Here is a 16,508-nt window from a genome sequence, read left to right as displayed (position 1 = left end):
GACAATGAATATGTTTATTTTGGCAAATATTAACTACACTTTAATTCAGTCGTTTATAATGAATTAGACCTCACTCAGATCAGCACACATGAACTCTTGCACGTTTCAGTTGACATGGTTGGGAAATTGCAGGTTAGCAGGCCAAGATAAACAAAGGTGAAGGGTGTAGTGGACCTGAAAAGATTTGCCATCTTAACCACTTGAGGACCGCCGCACGCAGATATACGTCTGCAGAATGGCACGGCTGGGCACAAGGGCGTACATGTACGCCCCCTTTAAGAAACCCAGCCGTGGGTCGCGCAGCGCACCGATGGCGGCACGCTCGCGACCTGGTCCTCTTCTCCATGACTGTCCATGCTGGAACAGAGGACCCAATCACCGCTGGTGTCCCACGATCGGGTCACAGAGAGGAAGAACGGGGAGAGGTAAATGTGAACAAACCCTCTCCCCTTGCTTCCTAGTGTGGCTGTCTCTGATCGTCTGTTCCCCGTCATAGGGAACGTTGATCAGTGATGTCACACGCTAAGCCACGCCCCCCCCCCCCCAGTTAGAAACACACATTAGGGCACACTTAACCCCTACAGCGCCCCCTCCTGGTTAACATATTCACTGCCAGTGTCATTTTTACAGTAACCAGTGCATTTTTATAGCACTGTTAGCTGTAAAAATGACAATGGTCCCAAAATAGTGTCAAGTGTCCAATGTGTCCGCCATAATGTCGCAGTCACGATAAAAATCACTGATCGCCGTCATTACTAGAAAAAAAAATTATTCATAAAAATGCAAATAAAATATCCCCTATTTGGTAGACGCTATAAATTTTGCGCAAACCAATCAATAAATAAAAAATCGCAATAAGCGTTTATTTTTATTTTTTACCAAAAATATGTAGAAGAATACGTATCGGCCTAAACTGAGGGAAAACATTTTTTTTTATATATTTTTTGGGGATATTTATTATGGCAATAAATTTTAAGTAAAAAATTGTCAACTATTTTTGTTTATAGCACAGAAAATAAAAACCGCAGAGGTGATCAAATACCACCAAAAGAAAGCTCTATTTGCGGGGGGGGGGGGGACGCCAATTTTGTTTGGGAGCCACGTCGCACGATCGCGCAATTGTCAGTTAAAGCGGTGCAGTGCCGAATTGCAAAAAGTGACAGCTATTAGTCATAAAGTGACAATCAGGAGTTGGTAGGACAGGCTCCTCAGCACTGTGACCACATTGTCACTGACAGCTCCTAGTAATAAAGTGCCGCTCGGGAGTCCGTAGGACAGACTCCACAGCACTGTTGTCACCGACAGCTCCTAGTCATAAAGTGACAATCGGGAGATTGTTTTTATATTAGATTGACTTCATAGGTGTACAGTTTTGCTAAAACATGCTATCAAAACTGTGTTCACACTTTAAGGATTGTTTTACCTTTGGAGTTGAGGGTTAAAAAATTGATTTTGTTTTGGCTGTAGACTAAAGCTGTGAGATTTCTTGAGGATTGAGTGACTCGGGGTATTTAGTGACATTTGGGAGCTTAGGTATGGTAGATGAGCAGTCTTCCTTAGTGATAAATACTCCACACCACGTTGCGGTTGCCAGAATGTGTTCCTTTGCTTTGTCAATGTTCGTTATTCTGTCTACTGTGGATTCCTTGCCTCATTTTCACATTACGGAATAGAAAGCCTGTATTTACAGAACATGCCAACTGGAACATGTTCAGCGGACTGAACACGGAAAATATGACCACGGTGAAATATTTACAATAGCACTGGAGTACAGTAGCATTCTTAAATAGGTCAAAGCCCCAGTATAGATTAAACAGACAAGACAGATGGTGTGATAGAGGTTTATCCCTTTTGCTGCTGTTTAGGACAGAAGAAGCAAAGGGGTTATGAAACCCAATGGCTTAATGTAGGATATGTTGCGTAATATTAGCACATACCCATATCATACCATCCAGAGCAAAGAATTTCTCATATCAAATTTACTGAGCTGGAGTGACTTATTCCCTGGCTGGGTGACCAACGTCTGGGGAAACTTACAAGAGTCAGGAGACTGTCCAGCGCAAATGTCGTCTGCAGTTATTGATCACGGGTTTCCACTTTTAATCAACCTTTGTTCCATCGCATAAGGTTGAGGGCTGGAAATCTGTCCGGGGCATTTTACATCAGCAACCTATATCACTCTATCGGCAGGTTTCTTTTTTTTTTTTCTCACATTGGATGCATATGTCATTTTGCATGTTAAGATATGCAGAAAATCTGTTTTATGTGCTACTTTTATGTTATCCCAGGTTAAGGTTCCTAGACTTTCGTCAGTACTGTGTGAACGCATTGTGTGATTGCGCCCAGGCGCGGATTTACTCCCTTTGCCGCCCCAAGGCCGGGTCCTTCAATGCCGCCCCGCCTGCGCAGTACGGGGGGGACATTATCCGCCGGTGGACTAAGAAGCGGGGGGGGGGGTTGCTGCCAAAAAATGACATTGAGCATTGGGGGGTGACATTGAGAAGCGGGAGGGGGGTTGCTGCTGCCAAGAACTATCTCGCCTCCTCTTCCCTCTGTTTTTTTCTCCTCTCACCATCCGCATGACAGGGGGGAACTCCCGATGTGAAAGTGTCCTCTCAGCCGCAGTGCCGCCCTTTCACCCACTGCCGCCCCAAGGCCTGGCCTTGTTGGCCTTGTCTGGAATCCGGCCCTGATTGCGCCAAGTTCTGAATGTGGTTAGTTGAGCTTCTGGGCTTTGAATTTTTAAATATAAATTTAGGCAGCCTATAGATCAGGGGTGTCAAACTCAATTTCATCGTGGGCCGCATCAGCATTATCTTTGTCCTCAAAAGGTCCTGTTGTATCCGTAAGATTAGTTGTCCAGCGCATCCCCTCCCCTTACATTAGATGTCGAGAGCCGCCCCACCATCAGAAGTTGAGTCCCCTACTCTCCCTTACATCATAGTGCACCCAACGCTGTAGCCTGGCCTAGGCCAACAAGGCCCAGGCCTAGGGCAGCACTTTGCAGGGGGGGTAGCACAGAAAGAGTCCCTGCCGGCTAACATTGTAGCGGCAGTTTAATGGGGTGGACTGCGCAGAGAGGCAAATTAATCTAGTGCCCCCAGAAAGCAGCCGCATTGCTTCCGGTATGTAGGCAGCCCGGCGTTCTTCGGTGCTTCTACTTTTGCCTGTCCTAAAATCCTGGACCACTTCCTCACTGTGGTATGTATTTTCTGCTGCACCATTGGCATGGTTATATCTTCTTAGTCCTCTTCATAAAATTATCAGAAATTTGTGCCTAGAACTATAGGCAACATTTTTATTTTGGATAGAGTAAGGGAGGGTTATAGCCCCGGTCAATTTATTTTTTACCATCCCTGTCCCATTGCAGATTTCCTTCACTTTTTGCCCCATAGCCAAACAGGAAGTGAGAGGAAATCTATGTAAATTAAGGGACTCCCCCCCCGCCCCCCCTCAAACTAATGTTCCCACTCAGTTTTCAGGGTGGGTCTTAAATGGCAAGGGGTGTGGCCTTGACAGGAAGGGGTGGGCCATATTAAAATTGGGGGTGCACGAGTTTAGTCAGGCCTAGGGCAGCACAAAACCTAAATACACTACTGAGTGCACCCCCTTTCCTTATGCTGCTGCTGGGAAGAAGCTGGATGCATTGCTTGAAAGCAGAAAGTAGGGGTCTGGAGCAGGACCAGAGGAGGGCTTGAGCTCCCCTGCAGCTGCAGGAGAGGTGCGGGGGCCACATGAAATGGCCTGGAGGGCCAGATTCGGCCAGCGGGCCTTGTGTTTGACACCTGTGCCATAGATGATTTGGTTTTCTTCCCTTTCACCACAGATGGATTCCCCCATCAAACACATTTAAGTTTGTCCCTTTGCAGGTCCCACCACCCATAGTAACATATTGATTGTAACTATCCCATTTCTACTTGAAATGATAAAATAAAAAGGACACACATCGTTGGTTGCTCTTGGTAATAGAGAAATATGAATTTCCTCAATCTTTGTAAATCAGTCGGACATTTCTGTGCCGCTCTCTGCTCTATTCTAGCTTCAGAAGCTTGCAGTAGCAGATGCTGGTCTCCCTCATCGTCCTCCTTTGCTGGGTGTTGGGAAGACATGAGTAATAAGTTCTGCTTTTGTCAGCAGTTTTTATTCGTGAGAGTTCTCACTCTGGTCCCGTAGCACATGCTGATTAGTGATCCCTGTGTAATATGTGTTCTGATTCTGAAACAAGAAAGAGTCTGAGATAGAAGCTGAGCGTGAAGAGGGCTTTGTAAATCTCAGCGCTGCTGATGAGCTAATCCCATTTCAGCCGATAGATGTGTGTTTTTTTTCTTCTCCTACTAAAGATGTTAAATTTTTTTTAATTTTTTGCACATTGGTCATGTCCTGGATATTTAACTAAACCAAACTTAACTGCATACCGCAGCTTTTTTATACGCTCCATAGCGACTGGTAACAAACATTTCATTGACTATCAAATCTCTAATTTAACTAAAATGTGGTACTTTGCCTGGTTCAGAAGTCATTTATGTTTTAGAAGTTATACAGAAAGATTATGACAGCCCTAAAGTGATTGTAAAGTCTCGCGTTTTTTTTTTTTTATATAAAAATAACAAACCTGTTATACTTGCCTCCTCTGTGCAGTGGATTTGCACAGAGCAGCCCAGATCCTCCTCTTCTCTGGTCCCTCTTTTGTGATCCTGGCCCCTTCCTCCTCTTGAGTGTCCCCACAGCAAGCAGCTTGCTATGGAGACACCAAAGCAGAGCTGCAGCTCCCTGTGTCCCATCAGACACAAAGCTGTGGTTTGGCCCAGCCTCCTCTCTCTCTCTCCTGATCGGCTCACTAACAATGGTGCCGCTGCTGTGTCTCAGCCAATCAGGAGAGAGAGTCCTGACCTGCCGAGACACTTGTGGACAGAGATGGGACTCAAGTAAGTATGAGGGGGGCTGCTGCACACAGAAGGCTTTTAATCCTAATGCATAGAATGCATTAAGACAAAAAAAAAAATTCTGACTTTACAACCACTTTAAAGTGGTTGTAAACCCTTACATATAGCCAGTGAAGTGACTGGCCACAGGTTATACAGCGGTAAAACAAACCCCCCCCCCCTACGCATTCTATGTACACACTGATAGGTATGCCCCCTGTCTCCCACATACTTGGACATACCAGCACAATTGTCTTGATTTGTGTAAATAGTGGTAGTATGGAGTATTTAAGTTTGTAAAGATTTGTTAAACATTCATTATTAACTTTGTGTCTTTTTTTTTTCTTGGCCAATAGTGTGAAATCTTGTTTCCATATCATGGATGTCTGCAAGTCACGTCCCAGCTTGGGTGACACAGTTAATCGCAATAAAACATCAGTCATGAGACCGGTGGCCTCCGCCAACGCAGCTAACATTTCAGCCGGTTTCTCCAAGCTTGGCAACGTCAGGGGTCAGGTGAGTGCGCCAATGTCCTCTTTATTAATCAAATTAACTCTTGGAGCTCTCTGTATTCTTCACATTAACCAAATTCATGACGCAACTGGCAGAGCCGCCATCAGGAATTATGGGGCCCCTTACACAGCTTCAGGCATGGGCCCCCTGGAGCAGAGAACCGGGGGGCTTTGGGCGCTGACTAACAAAAAAAAAGGGGGTGTTGCCATGGGCACCTCCTGGGCTCCTTGGGGGGGGGGGGGAATAGCCATCTGGGGTCCTCTGGAAGCCAAGTTGGTGCCGGCTGTTCTTTCCCCCTACAGGTTCCTTTTAGACAATCTAGAGAATTATACTTGGAGAAAATGTTATGCTAATCTCCCTTCCATTCTTAAGTGTGTTTGTGTGAGGGGGGGGCAGGGAAGTACCTGCTTACATGGGTGACATCTGCTGGATCTGCAGGTAGAGTGAGTAAAGCCTCGTACACACGATCGGATATCTGATGGAATTTAATCCGATGGATTTTTTCATCGGATATCCGATGAAGCTGACTTTCATCAGTCAGTCAAAAATCCGATCGTGTCCAAACGCGGTGACGTACAACACTACGACGAGCCCAAAAAAAAAAAAAGAAGTTCAATGCTTCCAAGCATGCGTCGACTTGATTCTGAGCATGCGTGGATTTTTGACCGATGGATTTTTGACTCGGGCTTTCACATTGAAAAGGCTGGGCAGGAGTTTTTCAGGCGGTATTTAGGCGCTATTTTTAGCGCTGTACCACCTGAAAAACTCCTCAGTGTGAAAGGGGCCTTATAGAACAGTAACAGGAATCTGCAAGCTGCCCTCTCTGCAGTGTGTAATATGAACACGTGTTGTATGTGGTTAGTGAGACCCCTTGTGGGTGGATAGAAGAATTGCATCTTGGATATAAATTAACATTTAGTAATAGTATTACACATGTGGCACTGTACAAGTAGTCTTTGTATTTGTGTGTGTGTGTGTGTGTGTATATATATATATATATATATATATATATATATATATATATATATATATATATATATATATATATATATATATATAACATTATAAACATAACTGCCTTTTTAATTACGTTTTTTTTGTTTGTCTTCCAGGCTTTAACCACATCAGGCCATACAGTTATACATCATGGGATACCAGTGCAGGCTGGAGCTGCCCCATTTGGTTGTAATGACGCTTTTCAGCAAACATTAATCCTTTGTCCCCCAACCCTTCAAGGTATCATATCCAGATATAAGATTTACTTTAATGTGAAGGCAACCCTGTTGCCACCTGATATAAATGAAAAAATAAAAGGCAAATAAAGATCTCCATGAAAAAGAAGGCTTTTAATATTTACCTGTCCTACTGCCCATGTCACCACTTTATGCTGTATTTACGAGATCTTCAGCACCATTCACTTCCAGATGTGATGGACGTTTTGTTGCTTACTGCATACTGTGGTTTATTTTACTGCCCATAATATCAATATAAGGGTTGGTGGGAGGAACCACAGAGCACAGAGAGAGGACTAGGCACCCTGCGATTAAAAGTATTGGATACTAAATATTCTTTAAGGAACAGGATCTCAAGTACAGTGGAGAACAGCCTAACGGAGGAATCAAAGTCATAAAAACATTATTTTTCTTCCTTTAAAAAATTCAATAAAAATTATGTTAGGTGATGACACTGTCCTTAAAGTGGACGTAAACCCAATTTTTTTTTTTATGTCACAATGTACAGTATAAGATTTCCTATCATCTGTGCCCAGTCTTGCCACACAGAGTTAATCCAGCTCTGAGCAATCCTCTTTTATTGTTCAGTGAAATAAAACGAACTTGCAGAGAAAAACCTTAGTCCGTTCCGCCCCCTTGCTGTGAGTGACAGGTTATTTACATATCTCATGCACTAGCCTGGAGACGGGCATTATTTTTTAATTCCCACCCCCACTCCTTTTCTGAAGTTATGTGGTTACTTTCTGGATTTTGACTGGATGTTAGTGATCATAGCAAAATTTAGTGTAAGGAATACACAGGGAAAAAATGCATGTTGACAAGGGGAGTGTAGAGGAGGGCGGGAAGTCTACGGACATCACGACTCCACCCACTGAGCTCCAGACAACAGATCCACCCACAGAATCTGCAGTTTTTTAGTTCTTATAAGAGACAGAGGGGAGACATATGACAGGTAAGGATACATGCAGGAGGCATGTATATCCTTATAGATCAGCACTATGGCAGTAGTTTAGAAAGGATGAGAGTGGGTTTACATCCACTTTAAGCGCTTTGAGTGAATTTTATCTGCTAGTGTTTGTTTTTTTTGTTTTTTTTAGCATGTGCTAATTTTAGCCCTTTAAGAACATAAAATATCATGGAAAAAAAAGTTTTCTTTTTTTTTTTTGCACTGAATAATAAAAGTGCAGTTTAACTCACAAAGACAGGAAATAATAGAAGGCACGCTAATTATATTAATGTCCCCATAAATATTCTATATACATTTTTTCTTTTAGGGCCCTTTCACACGGGGCGGATCAGTAATGATCCACCTCCGTGTGTCCGTAAGCTCAGCGGGGATCGCTCCGTATATCCCTGCTGAGCCGGCGCTGACAGGTCGGCCCCCCGCACACTGTGCAATCACATAGGGACCAATGTATGTCCCTTTTTCATCCGCAAACATATGGATGAAAAAGCGGACATACGGTCCGCACATGTGAAAGGGGCCTAAGAGTAACTGCAGGCAGTATGAAATACTACATAGAATACATAATACACACGCCCACATCTTCCACATTTGAATTAGGCGGGCTTACGCCAGCCTATTAACGCTACGCCGCCGCCGCAACTTTGGTTTGAGAATACAATACTTGCCTGTCAAAGTTGCGGAGGCGTAACGTAAATAGGATACGTTACGCCCGCACAAAGATACGCGCGTCTACGTGAATCCGGGCCATAGTCTGTAGAATTTTAGACATCAGAATTCATTGCTCCTGAGAAACCTTTGTTTGGGCCAGGTGAGGCATTTATAGAAAGCCCTGGCCAGGTGGGCTATGTTTAATGTTTAGTCCTACTTTAGAAAGAAATGTTTTCATTCTGACAAGATTCCTCTTCTTTAGGGTGTAGTTATTATACAGTATTTCTTAGGTTCTTTGTGCCATGGTAGTAGTTTTGTACATTTTTAAAAAATGTTTATTTTTCTAATAGGAATGCCACCAAACCACGGCAAACCCACAAGTTACTCAGTGAGACTGGACAACACTATGCCCCTAGTCACACAAGCCCCCGCCATTCAACCCTTGCAGCTCAGACCTGGTGTTCTCTCACAGGTGAGTCTGCTTGCATCATAGAAATAGGATCCTATTATGACGTAGGATCCTATCATAGAACTAACATTTCCATTGGTGTCTCCAAACGGGCTAACAGCAGTATCCCTTTCAGCAAACCTGGTCAAATGGATCACAGCCCATATTGGTTCCTGCATGGCAACAAGTGACGACCGTAGTAGCACCAACAACAACAACGCTTGCCTCTGATAGCATGGCTGGACCACAGAGACTTGGCGACTGGGGGTATGTCTTACATTATGTTCCTGATGCTTGGCTTTGTAAGTCTTGTGCAGGTTTTCCTTTTATTTCTCAAATGTGCACAGAACAGTCAAACCGTTTACAAATAAGGCATGTCATTTGAAATTATCAAGAAAGAATACAGTATTTGTCGAGCAGTGATTACCAGACTGCCGTTGCCAGTAAGAGACAGGCACAAGGCGGTGTAAACACATTGACATTTGTTACCAGAAAGATGACCAGAGCAACGTTGAAGGGTACTGTTATGCCCCTCACTACACGTGACTGATGTGTATTCGGGCACACTGATAACTCTTCTCATACTAATGCATTCCAGTAGGCGCGGAATCCTTATGAACTTTTATTAGCACAAGACAGAGTAAAACTGTAATAGATACAAACAGATTACAATTAATAAACAATAATAAAATTAGAGCCTCCCTATCTATCTATCTAGAGAGACAAAGTTGCACGTACCGTAGATGCATCGATATGGCTGACGTGAGAAAGAACTCAGCAGACATGTGCTTGCTTGGAAGGAAAAATGAAAAAGAAGGCTCTGGAGGTGCTGCAAAGCCTCATGGGATAGAAATACGGAAGCTTGCATGGACCAAATTAATGAACTATTCTAGCTGACTATATTAACATAGAACAGGTGCAATTAAACAGAAAGTCCACTAGATGGCAGCATTGATTTAATCCAAACTAAAGTCAAAACTATGAAGACGATGAGCCTTATGAATGAAGGCATGACACTCCTCGCCTGGTTTCCCGCGGATACCACACATCATGGCACTCCGGAGGAGAGTAACAAAACAAGTTCGGAAACAGGTCTGAGGAAAAGTTTAGGCTGGCCTTGCCTAATGACTTTGAGTTCAACTTTCCTGACGTGTCCATCTTCACTGGGAAACACTTGGGTTATCAGACCCAAAGGCCACTCGTTTCTCTTTGATTGAGAGTCTTTCATGAGAACAATGGCACCAGGCTCTAAGTTGGGCTTGCTGTCTTGCCATTTGTTCCTGGTCTGTAGATTAGACAAGTATTGTTTCTTCCACTTGTTCCAAAAGGTGTCGGCTAACACTTGTACTCTTTTCCATTGACATCTGTATAAGTCCTTTGGGTCGAGATTGACAGAAGGAGCTGTGATCACCTCGACTTTCTGAGTGAGCAAAGTGGAAGGTGTAAGCAAGAAAGGATCTTCAGGATCATTGGGTATAGATGTCAAGGGCCTAGCATTCATTATAGCTGATACTTCAGCCATGAAGGTTGTCAGAGTCTCATGTGTGAGTTTTGAAGTTCCCAATTGTAGAAACATTGAATCTAGGATCCTTCGAGCTATACCAATCATACGCTCCCAGGCACCTCCCATGTGAGAAGAGTGTGGGGGGTTAAATGTCCATGTACAACCCTGTTCTGAAAGGTATCTCTCAACATGTTCTGTGTCAAGGTTTGAAGTGATATTCAATTCTTTGCAAGCTCCAACAAAGTTGGTTCCTCTATCAGAGCGTATGTGCTTGACAGGGCCTCTAATAGAGATGAAACGTCTCAGGGCATTGATGAAGCTGGATGTGTCTAAGGACTCAATTACTTCTATGTGTACAGCTCTGATGCACATGCAAGTAAACATGACAGCCCAGCGTTTGCTGTTGGCACTGCCTCCTCTGGTTTGACGTGTGATGACAGCCCAAGGCCCAAACACATCAAGACCGACGTTTGTGAAAGGGGGTGCTGTACTGAGACGGTCTGCAGGAAGGTTGGCCATTTTCTGGGTTTGGAAAATACCACGAAGCTTACGACAGGTGATACATTTGAAAATGGTTTTACTCACAAGTCTCTTGGCTCCCACTATCCAGAGTCCAGCCACACGCAAAGCTCCTTCCGTGAACAAACGTCCTTGATGTTTTGTCTGTGTGTGGTAGTGTTCCACAAGTAAAGAAGCAACATGGTTATTTGGTATTATGACAGGATTGCTTTCACCACTATCAAGTCCTGCATTTGAGATGCGCCCTCCAACTCTTAACAGTCCTTCATTGTCTATAAAGGGGTTGAGTTTCCTTAGAGGACAGTTCTTTGGAATGCTCTTGTTATATTGAAGGCATTCTAGTGTTAGTGCATAAGTCTCTTGTTGGATACAGCGGATGATTACATTTTTTGCTTCTGTGAGCTCGTCTACTGTATATGGCTTGTGGCAATAATGCCAACCTTTGCAACAACTTGGTCTTGTAGGGGTGCCTTTAAAGGATCTGGCTATGTGAACCAGGCAAGCTGTAGCTCTTTGTAAGGATTTCCAAGTGGAGAACTTATCGAAGCGCTTGGATCTCAACAGTTGGTTAGAAATTGTTGTATGTAGTGTGGAAACCTGAGGACGGATGTCTGAGTCAGATTCAGGTTCTAACAGTTCATAAGTCTCCCTTTGTGGAGTGGTAGGCACTGACTTGTACAGGAAGGGTGGTCCTGTGAGCCATGTAGTGTCTTTGAGACGGGATGCTGACACAGACCTTGTGGCATGATCTGCTGGGTTATGATCAGTTGAGACATAACGCCACTGGGTGGGCTGTGTAGACTTCCTGATCCTTAGGACTCTGTTGTGCACATAGACATAGAATCTCCTACTTTCGTTGTAAATGTAGCCCAACACTACCTTGCTGTCTGTGTAAAACTCTGTATCCTCGAGTTCTATATCCATCTCAGTTGTAATGAGTTCTGCTAGTTCTACTGCTAATACAGCAGCACACAGTTCCAATCTTGGAATGGTGGTTTCAGGACATGGTGCTAGCTTGGCCTTGCCCATAACGAACCCAATATGAATTTGGCCCTCGATGTCTACTGACTTGAGGTAGGTTACTGCTCCTATTGCTTTGACTGAAGCATCGCAGAACACACATAACTTTCTAGACTGAACCCTTTCAGGAGGAAAGTGGGTGTATGGTCTATGTATGTGTAGGTTAGATAAAGTCTTTAAAGAGTCTCTCCATGTTACCCATAATGTCTCTTTCTCAGAAGGTAGTGGAGAATCCCAATCACATGTGTCTGCAGTAAGCTCTCTAAGCATAATCTTACCTTGGACGGTCACCGGTGCTGCGAACCCGAGTGGATCATACAGGCTGTTGATGGTGGATAGGACACCTCGCCGAGTGAAGGGTTTTGGCTCTTGGTCGACCTGAAAGGTAAGGGTGTCAGTCTTGAGGTCCCAGTTGAGTCCTAGGCTGCGTTGCATAGGAAGGGAGTCTGTAGCTAAGTCCAGATCTTTGAAGTCACTGGCATAATCTTGAGAAGGGAAGGCCTCCATGACGACCTTGCTGTTTGATGCTATCTTATGCAGTCTAAGATTTGAAGAGGCAAGTGTGCTTTGAGTCCTCTTGAGTAGACTTATTGCAGCTTCAGGTGAAGAAAGTGATTTCAGACCATCATCTACATAAAAGTCTCTTTCAATAAACTGTGTAACGTCTTTCTCACCTTCTTGAGCAGATAGCTTAAGTCCGTAGATGGCAACAGCAGGGGATGGACTGTTACCAAAAACGTGCACTTTCATGCGGTATTCTGTAATGTCTTTAGTAGGGTCATTGTCTTTGAACCATAGGAATCTCAAGAAGTTCCTGTGTTCTTCCTTGACTTGGAAGCTGTGAAACATTTGCTGTATGTCTGCAACTATGGCAACTGCTTCCTTGCGGAACCTGATAAGAACACCAAGAAGTGTGTTGTTGAGATCTGGTCCCTTTAGGAGGACATCATTTAGTGAGACCCCTTCGTGCTGAGAGCTGGAGTCAAACACTACCCGGATTTTACCTGGCTTCTTGGGGTGGTAGACACCGAAGATTGGTAGGTACCAGCACTCTTCTTTGTCTTTTAAAGGTGGGGCTATCTCAGCATGGTCATCCTCAAACATCTTACTCATGAATGAGAAGAAATGCCCTTTCATTTCTGGCTTTCTTTGAAGATTGCGTTTAAGGGAAGAAAAGCGCTTTAAAGCTTGTTCTCTGTTGTTAGCAAGGCAGGGTCTCTGTGCTTTGAAAGGCAGGGGTGCAACCCAGCTGTTTTCATTGTTTTTGTGGAATCCCTGTCTCATTATTTCCAAGAAGATATGATCTTCAATTGATGGGGCAAGTTTGTGATCTTCTTTAGTCCCTTGGAAAACTGAGCATCCTAAACGATCTCTGTCTTCATCACAAAGAAGATTAGCGGTGTAAGGGTTGGAATGAATTACACTGGCAGGCTTCTCTCTTACGAGGAATCTGTTGGTGCAAGGCTGAAATAAGGATGGACGCCCACCCTCTAGTGTCTTTGTAAAGAGAGAGTTCACGCTGGTTGGTTTGTGAACACTCCCTAGGCATACGTTGCCTATGATGACCCATCCGAGATCCAGCTTCTGAGCATAGGGGGAGTTGTGGGGACCATTGATTTGTTTTCTTACCTTGTGAACTCTGATGATGTCCCTCCCAAGGAGAAGTGCTATCTCAGCCTGGGGATCCAGTTCAGGGATGAGGTGTGCTATGCCCTTCAGATGTCTGTGATGAAGTGCCACCTCTGGTGTAGGGATCTCCTCTCTTTCAGTTGGGAACTGATTGCACTCGATTAGAGTTGGCAGAGGCAGGGTTGTCTGACCATCAAAGGATTCGATTTGGTAACCGATGGCTCTTCTCCCAGTTTCTTCACTTACCCCTGTACAAGTCTTGAGTAAGTATGGAGAGTTTGCTTCCTTGATTTTGAAGGTGTCAAAGAAGGTTGAGCTGGCGAGTGATCTGTTGCTTTGATCGTCCAGGATCACGTATAGCTTCACTGCTTTTTCTCTGTGGCCTGTGGGGTAAACTGTAACAAGACAAATCTTGGAGCAGGATTTGTTAGACGAACCTTCTCCACATACTTGGGTGCACTGGGGTGTAACTACAGGAGGTACTATGTCTTGTTGCTCCTCGCCGTGCTCTTCCACCTGGAGTGAGGGGGTAAGAGTCCATGGCGCTGGCCCTGGATGTAGAGCTGTGTTGTGTTCTGTGCTGTTACACTCGGAGCAGTTGATGCTCACCTTACAGTCTTTACCGATGTGAGAAGTTGATGCGCAGCACCTGTAACAAATTCTGTTTTCTTTGAGGAAGGTTCTGCGATCTTGGAGAGTCTTTTCTCTAAAACCTCTGCACTTTGACAATGAATGAGGCTTCTTGTGAAGAGGGCACTCTCTGCTTGGATTCTCAGCTGGAGATACACTTGTTTTGCGTACTGCAACAGGTGTGACTTTGAAGTTGCGGGTTAGAGCAGGCTTACTTGGCCTAGGGAGAGCAGAGTCAGATGATGAGATGTCAAAACTAGGATCATTTTTAACCTTTGCTTGATGGCGAATAAAGTCCACAAAATAAGAGAATGGTGGGAAGGGAACGTTGTGCCTTTGCTTGTAGTTGGAGCCTCGTGTAATCCAGGCTTCTTGAAGGCTGTAAGGTAGCTTCTGCACTATAGGGTTAACACCACGGGCTGTGTCCAGAAAGGCAAGGCCTGGCAAGTCTCCTTCTGATTTGGCTATTTGGAGTTCTGTCACTAGGTCACTCAATTCTCTCAGCTTCTGGTAGCCTTTGTTAGAAATCTTGGGAAAGTCCTCTATTCTTTTAAAAAGAGAGTTTTCTAGAACTTCTGGGGAACCGTAACATTCGTCAATCCTCTCCCATATCATGCTCAGCCCTTTGGTTGGGTAATTAATGTTAATGTCTCTGATTCTCCTTGCATGCTCTGATGACTCATTCCCCAGTGATTGGACTAAGAGATCGGCTTCCTCACTTGCTTTAAAACCAAGATCCTTAATTGCATTTCTGAAGGACGAACGCCATGCTCTATAACTTTCAGGGCGATCGTTAAACTTTGCAAGTCCTTTTGCTAACAGTTCACGTCGTGCTAAGAGCTTGAAGAAATCTGACATACCTTGATCGTTGTGTGAGTAGCCAGGGGGCGCTTTGTTGTGCCAGGAACTTGTGGAGTAGATGCGGTCATCAGAGATGCTGTCGCTGGGTCTTTTAACTTGTTGTTCTTCATTTTCGACTTGGTCAACTGTGGCGTAGTGCTTTGATAGCCTGGATGCAGAATGTGCTGAAAACTGACTAAGTGCAGGTTTACTTTCTTGCTTGATATAAGGCGTGTGAATGGCGGGAGTTGATTCCGCTCTTGGCGCTGTAAGTGGGCAGTTGTCTGGTTTGGCGTGTCGCCGCACATATTCTGAGGTACGCTCTGTACTGTCATGAGGAACAGATTCTTCCCCTAGCACGTTGCTGTGCCGCTCACTGGTGGGCTTTGCAAGTTCTTCTAGGAAGTCTGCCTCGGCTGCAGCAGCCGCTAACTCCTTTTCTGCAGCTAGTTTCTCTAATTCAGTTTCCATGCGTAACTTCTCTAATTTGATTTGCATCTCTTTTTCAGCAAACCTAGCCTTTACTTCGGCCTCTTTTGCTGCAAAGTCAGCTTTCACCTTTGCAGATTCTGCCTTTGCGCGGGCAATGGCGATTGTTTCGCTTTTCACTGACCTCCTTGAGCTCGTGGAGTAAACTTCTGACCTTGTCACAAGGTGCTCTGACTTTGTCTGCGACATGGTGTCTAGCTGTATATGGAAGCTGATAACTTTGATGTCTCTTTGGCGTTCTATGTGGTAGCTGTGCGTAGAAGCCTTGGTTTCTATGGCGTTCTGTATGCTGGCCGTGCTTAGAAACCTTCGTGTTGCTGGAAGTTCTGTATGCTAGCCATGTTTAGAAGCCTACGTTTTACTGTTATGCCCCTCACTACACGTGACTGATGTGTATTCGGGCACACTGATAACTCTTCTCATACTAATGCATTCCAGTAGGCGCGGAATCCTTATGAACTTTTATTAGCACAAGACAGAGTAAAACTGTAATAGATACAAACAGATTACAATTAATAAACAATAATAAAATTAGAGCCTCCCTATCTATCTATCTAGAGAGACAAAGTTGCACGTACCGTAGATGCATCGATATGGCTGACGTGAGAAAGAACTCAGCAGACATGTGCTTGCTTGGAAGGAAAAATGAAAAAGAAGGCTCTGGAGGTGCTGCAAAGCCTCATGGGATAGAAATACGGAAGCTTGCATGGACCAAATTAATGAACTATTCTAGCTGACTATATTAACATAGAACAGGTGCAATTAAACAGAAAGTCCACTAGATGGCAGCATTGATTTAATCCAAACTAAAGTCAAAACTATGAAGACGATGAGCCTTATGAATGAAGGCATGACAGGTACAAAGACAGGTACCAACATAGTGAGTACATTAGGGCAGCCACTAAAGTGAACAAAGCATTATTTAGCGTTCCAGTCATGAAAAGTCTTGTGCAAGGTTTTTATACGATTTTTGCTCTATGTGAAGCAGGGGCACCCATTGGTTGCTTAAGAAGAGGCAGCCAATTAGTGCTACTGCCGCAGAAATCTGGTATAACCTTAAATATCTTAGCATTTCGTTGATTTAAAGAGCTACAAATATACTTGGGTCTAATTGGTGTACATTTCATAAAAAAAGGAAATTCAATCA

At 44.2% G+C, this 16,508-nt stretch overlaps 1 protein-coding gene across 3 annotated transcripts in view; it reads left to right on the top strand.

Moving 5' to 3' along the window:
- The window catches only part of HIPK3 (homeodomain interacting protein kinase 3), a 176,181-nt gene that overhangs the window by 146,938 nt on the left and 12,735 nt on the right, over positions 1-16,508 (top strand). The window contains exons 7-10 of one of the 3 annotated variants that reach the window (XM_040328293.1): positions 5,279-5,438; positions 6,548-6,671; positions 8,633-8,754; positions 8,867-8,997. In XM_040328293.1, the coding sequence (XP_040184227.1) occupies positions 5,279-5,438; positions 6,548-6,671; positions 8,633-8,754; positions 8,867-8,997 (537 nt within the window). Of the gene's footprint in view, positions 1-5,278; positions 5,439-6,547; positions 6,672-8,632; positions 8,755-8,851; positions 8,998-16,508 lie in introns of all 3 variants that reach the window. The other 2 variants (XM_040328292.1, XM_040328291.1) reach the window with 2 other exon arrangements.

This window comes from Rana temporaria, chromosome 11 (genome assembly GCF_905171775.1).
Source record: "Rana temporaria chromosome 11, aRanTem1.1, whole genome shotgun sequence".
Lineage (NCBI taxonomy): Eukaryota > Metazoa > Chordata > Amphibia > Anura > Ranidae > Rana > Rana temporaria.
This window is presented reverse-complemented; position numbering and strand designations above follow the sequence as displayed.